Source organism: Salmo trutta, chromosome 3 (genome assembly GCF_901001165.1).
Source record: "Salmo trutta chromosome 3, fSalTru1.1, whole genome shotgun sequence".
Classification (NCBI taxonomy): Eukaryota; Metazoa; Chordata; class Actinopteri; order Salmoniformes; family Salmonidae; genus Salmo; species Salmo trutta.
Window position 1 is genome coordinate 16890052 of NC_042959.1, and position 24166 is coordinate 16914217.

At 41.4% G+C, this 24166-nt stretch overlaps 1 protein-coding gene across 5 annotated transcripts in view; it reads left to right on the forward strand.

Moving 5' to 3' along the window:
* Positions 1-13288: 13288 nt before the first annotated feature.
* Positions 13289-24166, forward strand: part of LOC115169540 (NXPE family member 3) — a 31148-nt gene continuing 20270 nt past the window's right edge. Inside the window, exon 1 of one of the 5 annotated variants that reach the window (XM_029725288.1) lies at positions 13289-13391. Coding sequence is in view for 1 of the 5 variants with exons in the window: in XM_029725297.1 (XP_029581157.1) it covers positions 14519-14541 (23 nt within the window). In the remaining 4 variants the exon portion in view is untranslated. Of the gene's footprint in view, positions 13392-14419; positions 14542-16830; positions 17406-17540; positions 17562-24166 lie in introns of those variants that run through there. The other 4 variants (XM_029725262.1, XM_029725297.1, XM_029725254.1 and 1 more) reach the window with 4 other exon arrangements.

Here is a 24166-nt window from a genome sequence, read left to right on the forward strand (position 1 = left end):
TGTAGTGGGGTAAAGGGCCTAGAAAAAGGTTTTCTTGACAACAGATTCTACTGCCCACTGGTATGCTAAATGTTTTCATGGTAATTCTTAGGAGAGGGTAAAGGGCATTTCCTTTCATCAAAGCCTGTGTGTGACCCAGACGAACTGCCGGAGATACAGACACTTTTTTAATAAAAAGCGTAGCCCCCAACACTTTTAAACTAAAGTCACTGTCTTGGGCAGACATCAGACAAAACTCATCCTTGGCCCTGGTTAATTTGAGCCTTAAATTAACCGAATTTAAGAGTAAACATTCTTGAAAGAAAATGTCAGAGTGTATAGGCCCTAGCAGATGAAACTCTCGAGATTCAGCACAGTAGCGAGCACGTGCCTCCAGGCCTTTGTTTGCACCGGTGGTCGGGTCTGTGGATTCCATAGAGGCTCCTGCAGTATCCTTGCTAAACAGCCCGGCACTGAATTGTGTCTTGAGAGTGTCTTTGGAGTAGTTTAGTAAACATTCCAGGATGGCCCTATAAGGATAGGTGGCACTGCTTTGACTGATTAGGCGTTCACCCAAAGTCACATCCACTTGGGAGAAGATGATCGCCAAGGGATAATTAATGAAACTCACTTTGGCATCGTTTGCAATATTAGTACCATCTCTTTTGGTCACTTTGAGACGTAAATGCAATAAGGTGTTGTTGAGGTCCAGGTAGTTGTCACCATGGCCTGCTATGAAAAATTCTATAGGACCGTTGTCTGTAATGGCAGAGAGTGGGGCTATCTCCACATAACAGGACCTATCTAGTGAAAATTGGGTTAAGGGGGCCGTGAAAAGATCGAGCTCTGTCTTTATAGCTTCAGAGGACATGCGGTGTAAAAGAGCCATGTTGCTTGTTCTTTTAGAAAATACTTCCAAGTATTCTTTTTGCCGTTTTTGGTCCTGACCTCCTCACTTTACCTCGTCTTTGACTTACTGAGTTTCTTTTAATGGTTAACCTCTGCTTTTTAGGGGCTGGCCTGCGCCTTATACCCGGAGGTCTCTTTTTTGGTCTTCGAGACAACAGCATAAGCCCCGAGCCTTCTTGATGCTCTGGATCTGATGAAGCCCGTCTGGTCATAGCATTGGCTACAACCTCACAATATTTTTAGCCGCTGATTTGAAATGTGGTTTGGCTATGCTGAGGCCTCTCTTCATAAATGGTAAAACCATCCTAAAGAGGTTACAAAATATGCCTCCTATCCCCGAACCGTACATGGTCGGGGATCCGTGATAGCCGGGTAATCCATTACCCACTTGATCAACATAGTATGAGACATATCGGTTAGGGTCGAGATGGTGGTTGTGTACCATAACCATTTTAATTTATATTATGTTTATAAAAAAAATATATATATATAATACTAATAATATATTAGATATGTAGAGAGGTTTTGGTGGGTCTAAAGTAGAGTTTTACAATCGTTTTACCATAAGTAAATTCGATATTTTCGTTCTGATCCGTTTAAAGCTCAACCAGAATGTTTTCAATATATTTCTTGCTTACAGGTACATAGTGTGGCTTGTCATAGTTAACAGTGACTACATCACCATCCTTTCCCTCTATATGAACTGTTCTCAGGAGGGGCACATAACTGTCTCCTACCCTTTGATAGGATATGATGTCGGTATACACAAATACAGTGGGGAGAACAAGTATTTCATACACTGCCGATTTTGCAGGTTTTCCTACTTACAAAGCATGTAGAGGTCTGTAATTTTTATCATAGGTACACTTCAACTGTGAAAGACGGAATCTAAAACAAAAATCCAGAAAATCACATTGTATGATTTTTAAGTAATTCATTTGCATTTTATTGCATGACACAAGTATTTGATACATCAGAAAAGCAGAACTTAATATTTGGTACAGAAACCTTTGTTTGCAATTACAGAGATCATACGTTTCCTGTAGTTCTTGACCAGGTTTGCACACATTGCAGCAGGGATTTTGGCCCACTCCTCCATACAGACCTTCTCCAGATCCTTCAGGTTTCGGGGCTGTCGCTGGGCAATACGGACTTTCAGCTCCCTCCAAAGATTTTGGGTTCAGGTCTGGAGACTGGCTAGGCCACTCCAGGACCTTGAGATACTTCTTACAGAGCCACTCCTTAGTTGCCCTGGCTGTGTGTTTCGGGTCATTGTCATGCTGGAAGACCCAGCCACGACCCATCTTCAATGCTTTTACTGAGGGAAGGAGGTTGTTGGCCAAGATCTCACGATACATGGCCCCATCCATCCTGCCCTCAATACGGTGCAGTCGTCCTGTCCCCTTTGCAGAAAAGTATCCCCAAAGAATGATGTTTCCACCTCCATGCTTCACGGTTGGGATGGTGTTCCTGGGATTGTACTCATCCTTCTTCTTCCTCCAAACATGGCGAGTGGAGTTTAGACCAAAAAGCTCTATTTTTGTCTCATCAGACCACATGACCTTCTCCCATTCCTCCTCTGGATCATCCAGATGGTCATTGGCAAACTTCAGACGGGCCTGGACATGCGCTGGCTTGAGCAGGGGGTCCTTGCGTGCACTGCAGGATTTTAATCCATGACGGCGTAGTGTGTTACTAATGGTTTTCTTGGAGACTGTGGTCCCAGCTCTCTTCAGGTCATTGACCAGGTCCTGCCATGTAGTTCTGGGCTGATCCCTCACCTTCCTCATGATCATTGATACCCCACGAGGTGAGATCTTGCATGGAGCCCCAGACCGAGGGTGAATGACCGTCATCTTGAACTTCTTCCATTTTCTAATAATTGCGCCAACAATTGTTGCCTTCTCACCAAGCTGCTTGCCTATTGTCCTGTAGCCCATCCCAGCCTTGTGCAGGTCTACAATTTTATCCCTGATGTCCTTACACAGCTCTCTGGTCTTGGCCATTGTGGAGAGGTTGGAGTCTGTTTGATTGAGTGTGTGGACAGGTGTCTTTTATACAGGTAACGAGTTCAAACAGGTGCAGTTAATACAGGTAATGAGTGGAGAACAGGAGGGCGTCTTAAAGAAAAACTAACAGGTCTGTGAGAGACGGAATTCTTACTGGTTGGTAGGTGATCAAATACTTATGTCATGCAATAAAATGCAAATTAATTACTTAAAAATCATACAATGTGATTTTCTGGATTTTTGTTTTAGATTCTGTCTCTCACAGTTGAAGTGTACCTATGATAAAAAATTACAGACCTCTACATGCTTTGTAAGTAGGAAGACCTGCAAAATCGGCAGTGTATCAAATTCTCCCCACTGTATGTTGTAAAACCCTGCATGTATATCCGCAGGGAATGGGAATAATTTATCGCTCACATACGTCCATTTATTGGAACTCATCCCCAACATGTAGGCTAAATTACCACTGGTCTTTATACCCCCATCAGCATTCCCTGAGATTTGTACACGTTTATGAATAGGGTTGTAGTTCAAGAGTATTTCCATATTGTTTAGGGTTAGGAGTACGTTCAACTCTGAGATGATCCTCTCTACAGTTCAATAGAACCCTTTTTTAATCTATATACATTTTGGGGGTTCCGATATCCTTTTGCAATAAAAATCACAGTCCTTATCCTTGATATTATACCAACTATGGGGGTATGTAATCTTGCTGAGACCTACTTCCCAACCCTCTGAAAACTTTATAGGCTTTGGAAAATTGGTTGTATAATTTGAACTTTGGTTATTCATATATATATGTGCAGACGCATTACTGGGGAGAGTCAGGTAGAATCCATTGTGCTCCATGATGCACTCCTGTGTACACTCGAATGATGGTGTTTTTATCATGCATGAGGGTTTAAGTTAACCCCCACTGCCTCCACCACATCGTGCTCTAATACCAAACTGTTAATCTTTTGGGGCCAGTTTTTCCAACGGACCAACACCCATGCTTTTACCCTTTTCTCTCTTTTGATCCAGAATCTCTTCCACGTGAAAGACTTTGTCTTTGTCCAACTGTACCTTCTGTAGTTCCTTCTCATAAAAGGAACCCTCTATAAGCTCCCCGTCAAAATCTTTTAACTGGTAGACAGGGGGTATACATGGTAGACATTCGTTAACTGTGAACAACTCATCGCTGTAACCTTGCTCATATCTTTTGTCGAAAACACCACTCAACTTGGATATAAGTACCAAGTCCCCCACTATGAATTTAAAAAAATAAAAATCTTACAGCAAAAGGGGGAACAAACCATACAGATTTTTAAAGACTTGCAAAGAGTTTGCAGAAGAGACCTCGGAGGGCTTCATCCGTATACCCTTATGGTAGCTGTAGTTGTAACCCTTTACTAAATCTTGAACTATATCAACATATCTATGTGTGTTGTGAGCTGTAAAGTATTTCCACATCCTCTCCTTCAAAGTTCTGTTAAAGTGTTCCACAACTGAAGCTTTCAAATCCGAACCTGTAGCAAAATGTACAATATTGTGCTTCTTCATGAGTTTTTGAAAAGTATTATTAAAAAATAATTTTCCGCTGTCAGTCTGCACTTTCCTGGGTGCTCCTCCTTCCTTCAAGATAGAGTCAAAGGCCCGGGTCACCTCTGCCCCACTCTTATTTTTTAAGACCCTTACAAATGCTATTTTAGAGAAAATATCTATAACCGTTTGCATGTAGAGATTTCCATAATTTTTATCTGCAAGGGCCTGCATGTCACATAGATCCGCCTGAAACTGGGACAACTGAGTAGAAAAAGCTCTATTTCGTTGAAATAGTTTTCTCACAGGTTTATGCAGAGTGTAAGCATCCTGCTCTGCTAGCCATTCATTTACTTGAGTAGCGCCTAACCTGCTACCTGTTTCTTCGGCTATAGCTCTCTGGAACCGCTCCTTTCCCCCATAAGCCCCTGGGTTAGAGGGGGTATAATAAATGTTTTTCAAAATCTGCTCCGCCATCCTTCTTGCCTCTCTGATGTACAATAACATTAATGAGCCCCTTTCAAATAACGAGAACATTTCATTTCCATTTTGCATTTTTATTTTTGCAAACATTAAGTATTACGTATACAGACAATTCAGGATACGTAGCAGGATATTAGTGCCCGTTTTCTCAACGACCCATGCATGCAACACCTTGTATACTTGGTTTACATTTACAGGCTTGTATCGCTGAATTTTTAAAACACACACATCCGTTATATAAGTATATAAACAACAAATATGATACATGTTACAATTAAACAGTGTTTCAAACAAATAAAGTAAAATCTTAGACAAGGACGTTTCTAGTTCTTCAGAATCATCCACAAGACGGGATACCAGTTGTGTCCATTGCATACTCTCGCCCGTATGTCTTACATGATTCATGATTTGCTCCATTTTTAGCACACGCTCTGCATTAGCCCATGTATTGTTGGTTGTGTAGAACGATACATTGTTCACTTTATTTTCAATAATTTGCTGCATAACATTTGTAAGTTCTCTCAAAAGAAAAAAAATGTATTTATTCTCTCTAACATCGTATGCATATAGTTACCCATGGCTTTACATCTAAGTAAAAAATATGTATTGTTACTCGTTCTCCTGGGGTTTATTGAGCCAGAAAGTCACCACATCAGCCACCAAAGCTTCCTTGTATTTGTTGTCGTTCACCAGTGTGTGCCGGATTTCTTATAGTTTCTCGTGGATGTAGATCACCTCCTTCAGTTCATGTAGGAAAGCCTCGGTTACCCCATAAACTCAGGTAATAGATGGCACAAGACCCATAGACTCCAGGGCTCTGACCATCGAAGGTATAAAGCGGCTGGACCAGTCTTTTCGCCAGCTCCTCAAAATGGTTGAAGAAGTAGTACCGGGGTGGGTCATATAAACACGGATGTCATCGTTGCCTGGGGTGATTGATCTCACAACCGATGCATTTTTCTCTTATATACTCTCCAATCACCACGTCTAAAAGTGAGGCCTTGATGGTGCCCACAAAAATAGTACTGACCACCCCATCAAACACATCCTCAGGCGGTGTACTTGTAGGGAGTGTCGGCGGGCTTGCCTGGGGGGAGTATAATGGAGGACTGTGAGGCATAGAGTCCTTAGGGTCTGGTACCCATGACGTATCGGAGTCCTGGTATGGTATATGAATATCCATGGTATATGCTGAAATGATGAACTGGAGGCTTTATGGTCACCCCTTTTATTGTTGAACCATTCCTTTGGTATCGGGGCGTGGTTAACGTAGCAGCCGCATACTTAGTTTTCTTCGGGGGCTGACCCTTCTGAGGATGAACCTTCTTGGGGTTCCTTTGAATCCTAATCCTTAGGATTCGTATATATCATGCACTTCCTTAGCTGAACAATACTCTGCCATTGTTGGCTCTGTACAAAAAGAGCATCCACTAACTAAGATTTTCAATTCCATTATATCCCAACTTTTAAAAAGAATAAGCATACGCAACCTAAAATCCCCAATCAGGCCACCATCACGAATGTTTTCGTTGCGGGTTTCCTCGTTGCTGATATAGAACTCCACGCACCCACATGGAAGTCCATTCTTGCTTTGTATTTTCACCCTATGAAATATTCTTCCTGAGGAGTCAGGGGCACCTTCCCAATGGGTCTCGTAGCCCGTGAACAAGCTATACCCCTTTGTGATAACTCTCAGTTCGGGACACACCACCTTACGAAACACCTGCCAGTCTTCAAGCCTGTAGTCCACTCCTAAAGTCTGGTTTGTATATTCTTCTCCTTCGGCTACGGTATAGAGTTTCACTCTACAGGCTGGGTAATCAAACAGATAACCCCATAGCTGTCCATTAGACATCATCACTTGATCTTTCAGCGAAGTTGCGGGCGGTATTTGGGTTCTATACATATTTAGCAACCGCTTTCTTGGCGCATCGTATATTGATGCTTTATACTCTGCCCTTTTTCTATGTTTCAACCGAGGTCCTGCTTCCGTTGTTACGGTCATCACGTTTGTGTCACTGATCACGAAATCACTACAACAGGGTGGGGGCCATACTCTTGGAAATGTTCAACGAGGTCCCTACACATCAATCATCATGACAGCTTCAAAGGAACAGATGCACTATCTGGTTAAATAAACACTCACTTTAAGGCGTGAGAACGGAAGGCAGGATGTCCTGCAGGATGCCCAAATATGGGCATACACACCTGACCCATAAAGTAGGGTCATAAATCACATGTTTAACGTGTGCCGTCTACTGTATTCTCTCTAACCCTAAATCCGTAAACACTGGCACCCTCATAGATATCATCCTGACCAACCTGCCTTCTAAATACACCTCTGCTGTCTTCAACCAGGATCTCAGCGATCACTGCATCATTGCCTGCGTCCGTAATGGGTCCGCAGTCAAACGACCACCCCTCATCACTGTCAAACGCTCCCTAAAACCCTTCAGCGAGCAGGCCTTTCTAATCGACCTGGCCCGGGTATCCTGGAGGGATATTGACCTCATTCCGTCAGTAGAGGATGCCTGGTTATTCTTTAAAAGTGCTTTCCTCACCCTTTTATGCCCCATTCAAAAAAAATGGAATCAGAAACAGATATAGCCCTGGGTTCACTCCGGACCTGACTGCCCTTGACCAGCACAAAAATATCCTGTGGCGTACTGCATTAGCATCGAATAGCCCCCGCGATATGCAACATTTTAGGGAAGTTAGGAACCAATATACACAGTTAGGAAAGCAAAGGCTAGCTTTTTCAAACAGAAATTTGCATCCTGTAGCACAAACTCTAAAAAGTTTTGGGACACTGTAAAGTCCATGGAGAATAAGAGCATCTCCTCCCTGCTGCCCACTGCACTGAGGCTAGGAAACACTGTCACCACTGATAAATCCACGACAATAGAGCATTCAATAAGCATTTTTCTACGGCTGGCCATGCTTTCCACCTGGCCTCACCTACACCGGTCATCAGCTCTGCACCCCCCACAGCAACTTGCCCAAGCCTCCCCCATTTCTCCTTCACCCAAATCCAGATAGCTGATGTTCTGAAAGAGCTGCAAAATCTGGACCCCTGCAAATCAGCTGGGCTAGACAATCTGGAACCTCTCTTTCTAAAATTTTACGCTGAAATTGTTGCAATCCCTATTACTAGCCTGTTCAACCTCTCTTTCGTATCGTCTGAGTTCCCTAAAGATTGGAAAGCTGCCGCTGTCATCCCCCTCTTCAAAGGGGGAGACACTCTAGACCCAAACTGTTACAGACCTATATCTATCCTGCCCTGCCTTTCTAAAGTCTTCGAAAGCCAAGTTAACAAACAGATCACCGACCATTTCGAATCCCACCGTGCCTTCTCCGCTATGCAATCTGGTTTCTGAGCGGATCATGGGTGCATCTCAGCCACGCTCAAGGTCCTGAACGATATCATAACCGTCATCGATAAAAGACAATACAGTGCAGCCGTCTTCATCGACCTGGCCAAGGCTTTCAACTATGTCAATCACCGCATTCTTATTGGCAGACTCAACAGCCTTGGTTTCTCAAATGACTGCATCGCCTGGTTCACCAACTACTTCTCAGATAGAGTTCAGTGTGTCAAATCGGAGGACCTGTTGTCCGGACCTCTGGCAGTCTCTATGGGGGTGCCACAGGGTTCAATTCTCGGGCCGACTCTTTTCTCTGTGTACATCAATGATGTCGCTCTTGCTGCTGGTGATTCTCTGATCCACCTCTTCGCAGACGACACCATTCTGCATACTTCTGGCCCTTCTTTGGACACTGTGTTATCAAACCTCCAGATGAGCTTCAATGCCATACAGCACTCCTTCCGTGGCCTCCAACTGCTCTTAAATGCAAGTAAAACTAAATGCATGCTCTTCAAAAGATTGCTGCCCGCACCCGCCCACCCGTCTAGCATCACTACTCTGGACGGTTCTGACTTAGAATATGTGGACAACTACAAATACCTAGCTGTCTGGTTAGACTGTAAACTCTCCTTCCAGACTCACATTAAGCATCTCCAATCCAAAATTAAATCTAGAATCGGCTTCCTATTTCGTAACAAAGTATCCTTCACTCATGCTGCCAAACATACCCTCGTAAAACTGACTATCCTACCGATCCTTGTCATTTACAAAATAGCCTCCAACACTCTACTCAGAAAATTGGATGCAGTCTATCACAGTGCCATCTGTTTTGTCACCAAAACCTCATATACTACCCACCACTGCGACCTGTATGCTCTCGTTGGCTTGCCCTCATTTCATATTCGTAGCCAAACCCACTGGCTCCAGGTCATCTATAAGTCTTTTCTAGGTAAAGCCCCGTTATATCTCAGCTCCAGCAGGTATATTTCACTGGTTATCCCCAAAGCCAACTACCCCTTTGGCCGCCTTTTTTTCCAGTTCTCTGCTGCCAATGACTGGAACGAAATGCAAAAATCACTGAAGCTGGAGTCTAATATTTCCCTCACTAACTTTAAGTATCAGATGTCAGAGCAGCTTACCGATCATTACACCTGGACACAGCCCATCAGTAAATAGCCCACCCAACTACCTCATCCCCATACTGTTGTTTTGTTTTCACCTTTCACCCCAGTATCTCTACTTGCACATTCATCTTCTGCACTATATTTCACTCCAGTGTTTAATTGCTAAATTGTAATTATTTCACCACTATGGCCTATTTATTGCCTTACCTCCCTAATCTTACTACATTTGCACACACTGTATATAGATTTTGCTATTGTGCTATTGACTGTACGTTTGTTTATCCCATGTGTAACTCTGTGTTGTTCTTTGTGTCGCTCTGCTTTGCTTTATCTTGGCCAGGTGGCAGTTGTAAATGAGAACTTGTTCTCAAGTGGCCAACCTGGTTAAATATTTGTTTTTATTTTTTTAATATTTTTTTTAAGAACTACACTTGTTGTATTCGGTGCATGTGACAAATAAGATTTGATTGAAAACTAATTTTAATAAGAACAAACTCTCAGCCTATAAACACCTTGAATGAATTGTCTTTTATTATTTCGTACACTTTGTATTTTGGTGATCAATAAGGCAAAATATCACTCTTCATGACACCTTTTCTTGAGGCAGGAAAAAAACAACACATTACAAAATAACATTTAATTTTTTTGCTGCACCTGCTGCCTTTGCTTGAGAGAATTTTGGGTGTCTGCATTTAACCCAACTCCTCTGAATCAGAGAGATGCAGGGGGATGCCATAATCAACATCCACATCTTCAGCGCCCGGGGAACAGTAGGTTAGGCCTTGCTCAGGGGAAAGAACGACACGTGTCGCAACCTTCCGGTTATTGGCCCAACGCTCTAACCACTAGGCTACACTATCATTATTTCATTTGTGTGTGTATGTGTGTGTGCACGTGTGTGTGTGTGTGTGTGTGCGTGCATCTCCTACTCCATCAAAAATTGCTTGCTTACATCAACGTATTGACTGAAATGCTTGATATCTGTCAAAGCATTAGAATCCACTTCCCTACAAATCAATGGCTACCCCCCCCCCCCCCAATCAATGCTATGGTGCTAGGAGTCAATGTGAATGACTGCAATCCACAACATGACAAACTAATACACTACCAATTTCCTTTGCTTATGGATTAGTTTGGTGAGAAGGTTGACGTTTATTGGAATGAGTATTTTCCTGGAGGCAGCACTGAGCAATTTCCAGTGTCAAAGTCAAAATTGGCTATATATTGTGAAAATGTAGGGGGGGTAGGTTTTAATTTAAGGTTAGGGTTAGGCACAAAGTTAGCAGTGTGGTTAAGGTTAGAGTTAAGGTTAGGTTTAAAATCAGATTGTATGACTTTGTGGCTGTGCCAGCTAGTGACTACCTGCAGAGCTGCCTTCAGTACGTGTCATCCTAATAAATGCCAACCTGCATGTGGCAAGAGACTTCACATTAAATATTTCAGTTATTTAACTTCCTCTTAATGTATTTCATAGAGAGCACCGTTTATGTATTTTGGAGCAAAAGTACCAACCAAATCCTCATAGTCTTTCAACCCTGGAATTTAATCAGTGTTGAATGCGCCTTTGATGGAATCACAGCCTGAGTAGAAATTCAAGAACTGAAATATTTCATGTGAAGGCTTTTGCCAAACGCAGGTCTTTTTTTTCTCTTCTTTGTTTTTTTAACCGTCTTCATTCTATAAATAATTGAGTTGAATATTTTTCTGGTAATCAGGGGCTGCAGAGTCTGCTTAATTGATCACCTTTTCAGACACTGCAGACACCAGCAGACACTTCAGACACCAGCAGACACTTCAGACACAAGCAGACACTCCCGACACCAGCAGATACTTCAGACACCAGAAGACTCTGCAGACACCAGCAGACACTGCAGACAACAGCAGACACTGTAGACACCAGAAGACAGCAGCAGACACTTCAGACAGCAGCAGACACCAGCAGACACTGTAGACACCAGCAGACACCAGCAAACAGTGGAGACACCAGCAGAGACCAGCAGACAACAGCAGACACTGCAGACAACAGCACACACCAGCAGACACTAGCAGACACCAGCAGACACTGCATACACTAGCAGACACCAGCAAACACCAGACACTGCAGACACTTTAGATACCAGCACACTCTGCAGACACCAGCAGACACTAGCAGATACAGAAGACACCAGCAGACAACAGCAGACACTTCTGACGCCAGCAGACACTGTAGACACCAGAAGACACCAGCAAACACCACCAGACAGCAGACATTTCAGACACCAGCAGACACTGCAGGCACCAGAAGACACCAGCAGACATCAGACACTGCAAACACCAGCAGACACTTCAGACAACAACAGACACTGCATGTACCAGAAGACACCAGCAGACACTGCAGGCCCCAGAAGACACCAGCAGACACCAGAACACACCAGCAGACACCAGCAGCACTGCAGACCCCAGTAGAGACCAGAAGACACCAGCAGACACCATTAGACACCAGCAGACACTGCAGGCCCCAGAAGACACCAGCAGACACCGCAAACACCAGAACACACCAGCAGACACCAGAATACACCGGCAGCACTGTTTGCTTATGGCAGAATACAGCTCATTCAGTGCGGTCTTAGTGCCAGCATCAGTCTGTGGTGGTATGTAGACAGCTATGAAAAATACAGATGAAAACTCTAGGTAGATAGTGTGGTCTACAGCTTATCATTAGATACTCTACCTCAGGCGAGCAAAACCTTGAGACTTCCTTATATATCTTGCACCAGCTGTTATTTACAAAAATACATAGTCCATCGCCCCTTGTCTTACCAGACGCCACAGTTCTATCCTGCAGATACAGCATATAACCAGCCAGCTGTATGTTGATAATGTCGTTTTTCAGCCAAGACTCCGTGAAGCTTAAGATATTACAGTTTTGAATTTCCCGTTGGTAGTTTAAGAACAAACTATTGGATAGCCTATAAACACCTTTTGATTATTTGCTGACTTTATGATACTCTAGTTTGATTTAAGGACAGCTTTGGACTGTCAGAAGTATGAAGCATTGGCTGTAACAAACGTCAAAGCGTCACGTGCTATTCATACAGTTGTTAACGTCCCATAGTTGGTGCAAGATTGCAGTCTTCAGAGGGACCTACTGCTCTGTTTACTGTATTTTACAGGAAAGTTTAATTATGTTTAGATATAATCCATATAGCCTATATTCAAACAAATCCAGCATGAAGTGTTTGAACATCATCTTTCATTATGACATGGTGGTTGCCTACTAGAAGCAAGTTTGAACGAGTCTTTTTGAAGTGAAAATGCATTACAGCTATGCTGGAGTGGCAAGGACATATCCCAACATGCACCAGCTGCAGCACAGCCTGCCCAATAGGCTACATTTACAGAGACCTCATTACTTGTGTCACGCCCTGACCATAGAGAGCCCTCGGCACAGCCCGGTACGTCCTGTGCCGGCTCCCCGCATTCGCCCTGAAGAGCGTGTCATCAGTTTGAGTCAACCTGTGCCGGCTCCACGCACCAGGCCTCCAGTGCGCCTTCCCAGCCCGGTACGTCCTGTGCAGGCTCCCCGCACTCGCCCTGAGGAGCGTGTCATCAGTCTGGGTCAACCTGTGCCGGCTCCACGCACCAGGCCTCCAGTGCGCCTTCCCAGCCCGGTAGGTCCTGTGCCGGCTCCCTGCACTCGCCCTGAGGAGCGTGTCATCAATCCGGTGCAACCTGTGCCGGCTCCACGCACCAGGCCTCCAGTGCGCCTTCCCAGCCCGGTACGTCCTGTGCCGGCTCCCCGCACTCGTCCACCAGTGCGTGTGTACAGTCCGGAGTCTCCAGCGACGGTCTACAGCCCGGAACCTCCAGCGACGGTTCACAGTCCAGAGCTTCCAGCGACAGTTCACAGTCCAGAGCTTCCAGCGACGGTTCACAGTTCAGAGCCTGCAGTGACGGTCCACGGCCGGAGCCTCCAGTGACGGTCCAATTATTTATACGACGGTCGTGACAACTTGCTTCAGGTAGAAGTGACTGAGTATTTATTCCTGTCAACAGGGTTGGGGAGTAATTGATTGCACGTACATATAATTTGATTGCAAAAAAACTGAAACTGTAATCTGTTATGTTAGCAAAAATATTGAAATCAGATTACAGATACTTTTGAAAAACGAGATGATTACTTATTGGATATTTTAAAGGCCCAGTGCAGTCAAAACGTGATTTCTTGTGTTTTATATCTATTTCCAAACTATGTTGGAATAATGCTGTGAAATTGTGAAAATTATGATAATACCCTTTTAGTGTAAGAGCTGTTTGAAAGGACCACCTGAAATGTCAGCCTGCTGTGGTGGGATGGAGTGTTGGCCTGCCTGGTGATGTTACCAGGCAATAAGAAAGAGCTCCAAACCCCTCTGCCAATAACAGCTAGTTTTCCCCACTCAGACCACTCCCAGACAGTCCTAGAAAAATTCTAACTTGAGAAATTGCTCTTTGCTAAGAAGCTATTTTTGTTAAAAAAAAAAAAAAAAAAAACCGATTTTAATTGTAAACAATCACAGTAAGGTACTTAATTGTTACCCAGAAATGATTTGATAATGACATTAAAACGGCTGCATTGGACCTTATTAAATTCAGCTACAGTCATAGGGTGGATGGCTGTAGGTTGGTACATTATTTTGGGGTGGGGAGAGATGGTCGAAAGCCATTATTGGAGTTAATCTTAAATATCTGACCGTTCAGCACAGTCCACGACTGAGTCAAGAGGGTATTTTTGTGGAGTAGCGCTTGTTGTATGGTAGCCTGTGACCTTTAAGTCAGTAAATACAATATATTTTCAAAATAATACCTAGGGAATAAATGAGACTTTGGAGAGTATTATTTCATATCTGTTTTGTAGGTTAGGCTACTAGATTTAATGATAAATGGTAACATTTTTTATTTTATGTTTACCGTTGTTTAACTAGGCAAATCAGTTAAGAACAATTTCCTCTTTTCAATGACGGCGTAGGAACAGTGGGTTAGCTGCCTTTTTCAGGGGCAGAACAACAGATTTTTAACTTGTCAGCTCGGGGATTCGTTCTTGCAACCTTCCGGTTACAAGTCCAACACTAACCACTAGGCTACCTACCGGCCCAACGTATTGTAACGTATGATCTGGAGCGTTTTCCTAAGGTTAGTTTGATTATTTACACTCTGCTTATCCATTGAAGAAGGTATTGTAACGGTTTCGGCTTGTTATTAGCCACCCAGATGAATCAATTATCGAAATACCCATTAGCCTAATTTTACATGGAATTATAGAAATCAGTAGGCCTACCTCGTTTATATTTTTGATACCTACAATTTCCATTATTTGTTGGTCTTATGAATCTAAAAAGTGAAAATAACCTACATTAGACATGTTTCAATTGACACAGGTTTATTCGACAAAAGCAAAGTCGCCAAAAAATTATTACGACGTCTAATTGAAGCGGCAGATACAGGAGAAACCTTCTAAAGATCGACAACATTTTTATTCGTTCCACAGGGGTGAATATTTGTTTTGTAGAACTTTCTTTATTGCGACAAATTATGATGGAAACTGTGTTTTTCGAATAAATGGTGATTGCCGAATCATTTTGAAGGTAGCTACATTGGGCATGTTAGGTCACCGTGTAACTGTAACGTTCCACTTCACATTTAATTTTAAATGCCTACTGCTTGCAAAATAAACATTCAACTATACAAATAATGTGTATATGCAGGACAAGGCTTGTACAGACTTTCAAGAATGCCTGAATTGCTTCGCCTTACTTTTGTAGTTGGCTGGCAGGTTTAACCATCCACTTGTTTCCGATCTACAGAAGTGCACGTTTCACCATGGCACAGACCGTGGCGATACTCTGGCACATTATAATTAGTAGAATATGGCAAACATTACTCAATTCTTGCGTTATATCCGTTCGGGCTTTTATGGGCTACCGGCAGACATGAAACTGCGCAATTGGCCTAAATGGGTAATGGAAACACTTCAATCATTATCAAACAACACTTCCTCATTATTATTCGACACTATAGTTTTTTGCTAATATCGGGGCTCTGAAAGTGTTACAGTTGTAATCAATCATGAGCGTTGAAATCCTACCTTGAGAGAACTGTCTCGCCTGTAATGCTATCAGCGCTGTACAGAGCGCATCAGTCAATCAGCCACTGAAATAGCCGCCTTGCTAACATTTCAATTATTTTCAATCACCATATTTGTCACTTTGGTCCAACATACAATTTAATTGATGAATGAATTATCTGTCTTTTATTGCACCGATAAAAGATAGACATTGCGACACAAGATGGTTAAATGGAAATGTACCATAGCTGGCTGGCAATTGTCGAATTTATTTTCTATATGCGACTTTTCTAAATGTCGACAAAACAAAATCACTGGACAAGTTCATGGAAACATAGCACATGACTTCCCTTTTCCGAGTATGTAGACTACTCAGTCCTTTACTTTTTTGTACCAGATTGTCGAGATGTGTTCAATTCATCTTGTTTCCCATGAAAGAAACAGTATGTTTTGTGTAATTTAAGTACATTATTGTAAAATAACAGTAATGGTGGTTTAGTCTTCACTAAAGCAGTGTCATTATCAGACCATATGAATATTAGGTTAATGTATCTAATGCATCATTATGTTTTCATTATTATTAGAATTATTAGAATTATTTACTAGAGTAGGCCTATATGGATTATCAATCATGGTTGTTCGGCCCATATACAGAAGAGCATAAGAGCCTACAGTGACAGTTTTGAAGGTATTTCGTACACTTTGTATTTTGGTGATCAATAAGGAAAAATATCACTCTTGGATTGAAAACTCCATTTAATAAGACCAAACTCTCGGATAGCCTATTAAACACCTTTTGATTATTTGCTGACTATTTATGATACTCTAGTTTGATTTAAGGACAGCTTTGGACTGTCAGAAGTATGAAGCATTGGCTGTAACTGTATTTTACAGGAAAGTTTAATTATGTTTAGATATAATCCATATAGCCTATATTCAAACAAATCCAGCATAAAGTGTTTGAACATCATCTTTCATTTTGACATGGTGGTTGCCTACTAGAAGCAAGTTTGAACGAGTCTTTTTGAAGTGCAAATGCATTACAGCTATGCTGGAGTGGCAAGGACATATCCCAACATGCACCAGCTGCAGCACAGCCTGCCCAATAGGCTACATTTACAGAGACCTCATTGCTTGCTTCAGGTAGACGTGACTGAGTATTTATTCCTGTCAACAGTGTTGGGGAATAACTGATTACACGTACGTATAATAAGATTGCAAAAAACCTGGAACTGTAATCTGTTATGTTTGCAAAAATATTGTAATCAGATGACGGATACTTTTGAAAAAATAGATGATTACTTATTGGATTATTTTAAAGGCCCAGTGCAGTCAAAAACGTGATTCCTGTGTTTTATATCCATTTCCACATTATGAGGTTGGAATAATACTGTGAAATTGTGAAAATTATAATACCCTTTTAGTATAAGAGTAGTTTGAAAGGACCACCTAAAATTTCAGCCTGTTGTGGTGGGATGGAGTGTTGGCCTGCCTGGTGATGTTACCAGGCAATAAGAAAGAGCTCCAAACCCCTCTGCCAATAACAGCTAGTTTTCCCCACTCAGACCACTCCCAGAAAGTTCTAGAAAAATTCTAACTTGAGAAATTGCTCTTTGCGAAGAAGCTATTTTGGTTAAAAAAAAAAGAAAATATGATTTTAATTGAAAACAGTCACAGTAAGGTACTTCATTGTTACCCAGAAAATATTTGATAATGAGATTAAAACCGCTGCATTGGACCTTTTTAAATTCAGCTACAGTCATAGGGTGGATAGCTGTAGGTTGGTACACTATTTGGGTGGGGAGAGATGGTCGAAAGCCATTATAGGAGATAATCATAAATGATTGATCATTCAGCACCGCCTACGAGTGCGTCAAGAGGGTATTTTTGTGGAGTAGCGCTTGTTGTAAGGTAGCCTACGACCTTTACGTCGGTAAGTACAATATACTTTCAAAATAATACCTAGGGAATAAAGGAGACTTTGGAGAGTGGATGGAGAATATTATTTCATTTCCGTTTTGTAGGTTAGGCTACTAGACTTAATGAAAAATTGTAACATTTAACGTATGATCTGGAGCGTTTTCCTAAGATTAGTTTGATTATTTACACTCTGCTTATCCATTGAAGAAGGTATTGTAACGGTTTCGGCTTGTTATCAGCCACCCAGATGAATCAATTATCGAAATGCGCATTAGCCTAATTTTACATGGAATTATAGAAATCAGTAGGCCTACCTCGTTTATATTTTTGATACCTACAATTTCCATTATTTGTTGGTCTTATTAATCTAAAAAGTGAAAATAACCTACATTAGACATGTTTCAATTGACACAGGTTTATTCGACAAAAGCAAAGTTGCCAAAAAATTATTACGACGTCTAATTGAAGCGGCAGATACAGGAGAAACCTTCTAAAGATCGACAACATTTTTATTCGTTCCACAGAGGTGAATATTTGTTTTGTAGAACTTTCTTTATTGCGACAAATTATGATGGAAACTGTGTTTTTCGAATAAATGGTGATTGCCGAATCATTTTGAAGGTAGCTACATTGGGCATGTTAGGTCACCGTGTAACTGTAACGTTCCACTTCACATTTAATTTTAAATGCCTACTGCTTGCAAAATAAACATTCAACTATACAAATAATGTGTATATGCAGGACAAGGCTTGTACAGACTTTCAAGAATGCCTGAATTGCTTCGCCTTACTTTTGTAGTTGGCTGGCAGGTTTAACCATCCACTTGTTTCCGATCTACAGAAGTGCACGTTTCACCATGGCACAGACCGTGGCGATACTCTGGCACATTATAATTAGTAGAATATGGCAAACATTACTCAATTCTTGCGTTATATCCGTTCGGGCTTTTACGGGCTACCGGAGACATGAAACTGCGCAATTGGCCTAAATGGGTAATGGAAACACTTCAATCATTATCAAACAACACTTCCTCATTATTATTCGACACTATAGTTTTTTGCTAATATCGGGGCTCTGAAAGTGTTACAGTTGTAATCAATCATGAGCGTTGAAATCCTACCTTGAGAGAACTGTCTCGCCTGTAATGCTATCAGCGCTGTACAGAGCGCATCAGTCAATCAGCCACTGAAATAGCCGCCTTGCTAACATTTCAATTATTTACAATCACCATATTTGTCACTTTGGTCCAACATACAATTTAATTGATGAATGAATTATCTGTCTTTTATTGCACCGATAAAAGATCGCTATTGCGACACAAGCTGGTTAAATGGAAATGTACCATAGCTGGCTGGCAATTGTCGAATTTATTTTCTATATGCGACTTTTCTAAATGTCGACAAAACAAAATCACTGGACAAGTTCATGGAAACATAGCACATGACTTCCCTTTTCCGAGTATGTAGACTACTCAGTCCTTTACTTTTTTGTACCAGATTGTCGAGATGTGTTCAATTCATCTTGTTTCCCATGAAAGAAACAGTATGTTTTGTGTAATTTAAGTACATTATTTTAAAATAACAGTAATGGTGGTTTAGTCTTCACTAAATCAGTGTCATTATCAGACCATATGAATATTAGGTTAATGTATCTAATGCATCATTATGTTATCATTATTATTAGAATTATTATTATTATTTACTTCAGTAGGCCTATATGGATTATCAATCATGGTTGTTCGGCCCATATACAGAAGAGCATAAGAGCCTACAGTGACAGTTTTGAAGGTATTTCGTACACTTTGTATGTTGGTGATCAATAAGGAATAATATCACTCTTGGATTGAATACTCCTTTAATAAGAACAAACTCTCGGATAGCCTATTAAACACCTTTTGATTATTTGCTGACTATTTATGATACTCTAGTTTGATTTAAGGACAGCTTTGGACTGTCAGAAGTATGACGCATTGGCTGTAACAAACGTCAAAGCGTCACGTGCTATTCATACAGTTGTTAACGTCCCATAGTTGGTGCAAGATTGCAGTCTTCAGAGGGACCTACTGCTCTGTTTACTGTATTTTACAGGAAAGTTTAATTATGTTTAGATATAATCCATATAGCCTATATTCAAACAAATCCAGCATAAAGTGTTTGAACATCATCTTTCATTTTGACATGGTGGTTGCCTACTAGAAGCAAGTTTGAACGAGTCTTTTTGAAGTGCAAATGCATTACAGCTATGCTGGAGTGGCAAGGACATATCCCAACATGCACCAGCTGCAGCACAGCCTGCACAATAGGCTACATTTACAGAGACCTCATTCCTTGCTTCAGGTAGAAGTGACTGAGTATTTTTTCCTGTCAACAGGGTTTGTGTGTAACTGATTACACATACGTATAATTTGATTGCAAAAATCCTAAAACGAATCAATTAATTTACCAGCAACACGATTGTAATCAGGTGAAGGATACTTTAGAAAAAATAGATGATTACTTCTTGGATTATTTTAAAGGACCAGTGCAGTCAAACTAGATTTTTCTGTGTTTTATGCTGCCTAGAAGGCCAGCATCTCGGAGTCGCCTCTTCACTGTTGACGATTCTGGCTATTTTGAGCCTGTAATCGAACCCACAAATGGTGATGCTCCAGATACTCAACTAGTCTAAAGAAGGCCAGTTAAATTGCTTCTTTAAACAGGTCAACAGTTTTCAGCTGTGCTAACATAATTGCAAAATGGTTTTCTAATGATAAATTAACCTTTTAAAATTATAAACTTGGATTAGCTAACACAACGTGCCATTGGAACACAGGAGTGATGGTTGCTGATAATGGGCCTCTGTACGCCTATGTAGATATTCCATAAGAAATCCGCAGTTTCCACCTAAAATAGTCCTTTACAACATTAACCATGTCTACACTGTATTTCTGATCAATTTGATGTTATTTTAAATGGACAAAAAATGTGCATTTCTTTAAAAAACAAGGACATTTGTAAGTGATCCCGAACTTTTGAATGGTAGTGTATACAGTTGAAGTCGGAAATACACTCAATTAGTATTTGGTAGAATTGCATTTAAATTGTTTAACTTGGGGTCAAACATTTCAGGTAGCCTTCCACAAGCTTCTCACAATCAGTTGTGTGAATTTTGGCCCATTCCTCCTGACAGAGCTGGTGTAACTGAGTCAGGTTTGTGGGCCTCCTTGCTCGCACATGCTTTTTCAGTTCTGCCCACAAATGTTCTATAGGCTTGAGGTCAGGGCTTTGTGATGACCACTCCAATACCTTGACTTTGTTGTCCTTAAGCCATTTTGCCACAACTTTGGAAGTATGCTTGGGGTCATTGTCCATTTGGAAGACTCATTTGCGACCAAGCTTTAACTTCCTGACTGATGTCTTGATATGTTGCTTCAATATATCTACATAATTTTCCTACCTCATGATGCCATCTATTTTGTGAAGTGTACCAGTACCTCCTTCAGCAAAGTACCCCCACAACATGATGCTGCCACCCCCGTGCTTCACGGTTGGGATGGTGTTCTTCGGCTTGCAAGCATCCCCATTTTTCCTCCAAACATAATGATGGTCATTATTGACAAACAGTTCTATTTTTGTTTTAATCAGACCAGAGGACATTTCTCCAAAAAGTACGATCTTTGTCCCCATGTGCAGTTGCAAACCGTAGTCTGGATTTTTTTATGGCGGTTTTGGAGCAGTGGCTTCTTCCTTGCTTAGCGACTTTTCAGATTATGTAGATATAGGACTCGTTTTACTGTGGATACAGATACTTTTGTACCTTTTTCCTCCAGCATCTTCACAAGGTCCTTTGCTGCTGTTCTGGGATTGATTTGCACTTTTTGCACCAAATTACGTTCATCTCTAGGAGACAGAACGCGTCTCCTTCCTGAGCGGCATGACGGCTGCATGGTCCCATGGTGTTTTTACTTGCGTACTGTTGTTTGTACATGAACGTGGTACCTTCAGGCGTTTGGAAATTGCTCCCAAGGATGAACCAGACTTGTGGAGGTCTACACATTTTTTCTAAGATATTGGCTGTTCTCTTTCGATTTTCCCATGATGTCAAGCAAAGCGGCACTGAGTTTGAAGGTTGGCCTTGAAATACATCCACAGATACACCTCCAATTGACTCAAATTATGTCAATTAGCCTATCAGAAGCTTCTAAAGACATTACATCATTTTCAGGAATTTTCCAAGCTGTTTAAAGGCACAGTCAACTTGGTGTATGTAAACTGCTGACCCACTGGAATTGTGATACAGTGAAATAATATGTCTGTAAACAATTGTTGGAAAAATTACTTGTGTCATGCACAAAGTAGATGTCCTAACTGACTTGCCAAAACTATAGTTTGTTAACAAGAAATTTGTGGAGTGGTTGAAAAACGAGTTTTAATGACTCCAACCTAAGTATATGTAAACTTCCGAATTCGACTGTGTTTCCACACTTTGAGTTTGGAATAATAGCCTACTGTGAAATTGCCAAAATTATGATAATGCCCTTTTAATGTAAACCTTTTCAGACAGTCAGCGGAATATTACCGATTTCCCTGGACTAGATGACCAAAGCCACGAAATTAAGAAACAAACAACAAATCAACATGCAAAAAAGTATTACTTTAACACCATAAGCATGCATAAAAAGCTATTTAACTGCAACAAAAATTACTAATCCAAAACATTGATTTTTATTGGTAAAATGACAATGTAAACTGATAGTGTTAGCCAGCTAGCTAGGGTGGGCAAGTTAGCTGGTCCTGCTGATGGACATAGGTGCTGACGTATCACCACCCATACAAAGTTTTACACTGTGATTAGTCTTCTTCTTCGGTGAGGTTGAACATGGTTGGCATCCAATAAATGTTGCATTACCGCCACCTACAAGACTGGAACGCAACACCCTTATACTTTGCTTGAAAAAATAAATTAACAAATACCCTACAATCTAACACTACACTCACAAACAAAAATAACCCCACCCTACTACACTATTTAAATCTATTTAGTCCTATTTCAGGCCAACAACTGGAAAGGATTGGACACCACCGCTCAACACACCCTGTAACTCTTCTGATTTCAAGTCTCGCACACCCAAATATCTCTCTGCAGCTGCCACCACAACCTCCATTTTCTCCGACTTATGTTCTATCCCTGAAGTACCGTTGCTATAAATGCAAAAAATCCAATCTTACTGAAACGCATATCAGCTGTTGGCCTATCCCTCTGTACTGGTACAGATCTACTACTCCCATCACTCCTCTCAGGATCCCTCCCCCTTGGGCACCCCTACAATTGACACATACCACTACTTTCCCAATGCTACACATTCCATTGTCTCATGCCCTTCTGCACACTTCTCACACCTAAGAACCTCTCTCCTACACACTGCTGCCACATGCCCATAAGCTTGACACCTGTAACAACTTGATGTATTCGGCACAAAAGCTCATACAGGATAACTTACATATCCTAACATCACTTTGTCGGGCAAAGACTCAACATCAAAACTAAAAAAGAACAGACAATGACTCTTCTGTTTCACCACTTTTGCCACCGTCTGCGTCGCACCAAACGACGAGTATCACAAACACCGGGAATCTTCCCCTTCAGTTGGTCAACTTTTACATTTACTGCTACCCCAGTATTCACTCCTTTCAATGGCGCCCTTTTCTTGAGAGCAAAACAATTCACATTTCTTGCTCGGGGCACCTTCTCCCTCAGACCAGCAGAAACACAAATAATTATCACAAAACCACTTCTGGTACCGTCACCGATTCCCCACCACCCAACTCTGTTTTCACCCACCCTTAAACCACACCTGGATCAGCCAAAAGGCAAGGGTCCACTTTTTCCAAAAACTTCACTCCTACTGTCACCTGTGATTGGTCAACAACGACAGCATCACTTAAAAAATAGAGCAGAATCCTATTTTCTCCGCCTCATCTGAGCAGAATCCATTGGAACGAGCACTGCCGACTGCCCCACCTGGATATAATTTCTATCTAGAATTTTTATTATATAGTCGATTTTGACTTTGTCTGTGGTAACTAGTGGAAACGGTTGTGCCTGTTGTTCACATGCGTATCTGCCCTCTCATTGGCGAGAATTGTCCCACCTGATATTGGCTCCTCCTGACTGCCTTCTGTTTTTGAAGACATTTATTTTCCTTGTTAGAACGGCCACTAGAGTATCATGATATAATTATTACTTGCATATCGCATAATTTTGAGATGGCCTGCTACTCATAACAGATGAAAAAAAATTGTGAGGGGGGGGAGGTGACAGGAACGGGCTTCCATTAGATTAGACATCCATGTACCCATGAACAAAAGATTTGGCTCAAACCATGCATGTAAACTAGTTTTGGTTGCAGCCCAAGGAGTGGCAAGGAGGAACCTTTGAGTAGGCTTAACAGAAAACAGCAACAGGGCGTCATAATTTTTACAGTACAGTGATAAGATTTCCTCTTTTTTGGGGTCATTTCAGTGTGTGTGTGTGTGTGTGTGTGTGTGTGGTACATTTTCCCAACTCTAAGCACAAAAATCTAAACAGATCATCAAAATGGCTCATGTTTCAAAACTCTTAAGCACATTTTCAATTGACTGAGTACAACAAACAAATTCACAAAGTCACTTGTTCTCTGCACCAAATCACTCTTTCAAGATTTTCTTGTCATTTGTTAACAGTACATTTAACTTAATAAAACTGAAATACTGAACCAAAATGGAATAGTGACAATATACATATACAATGAACACT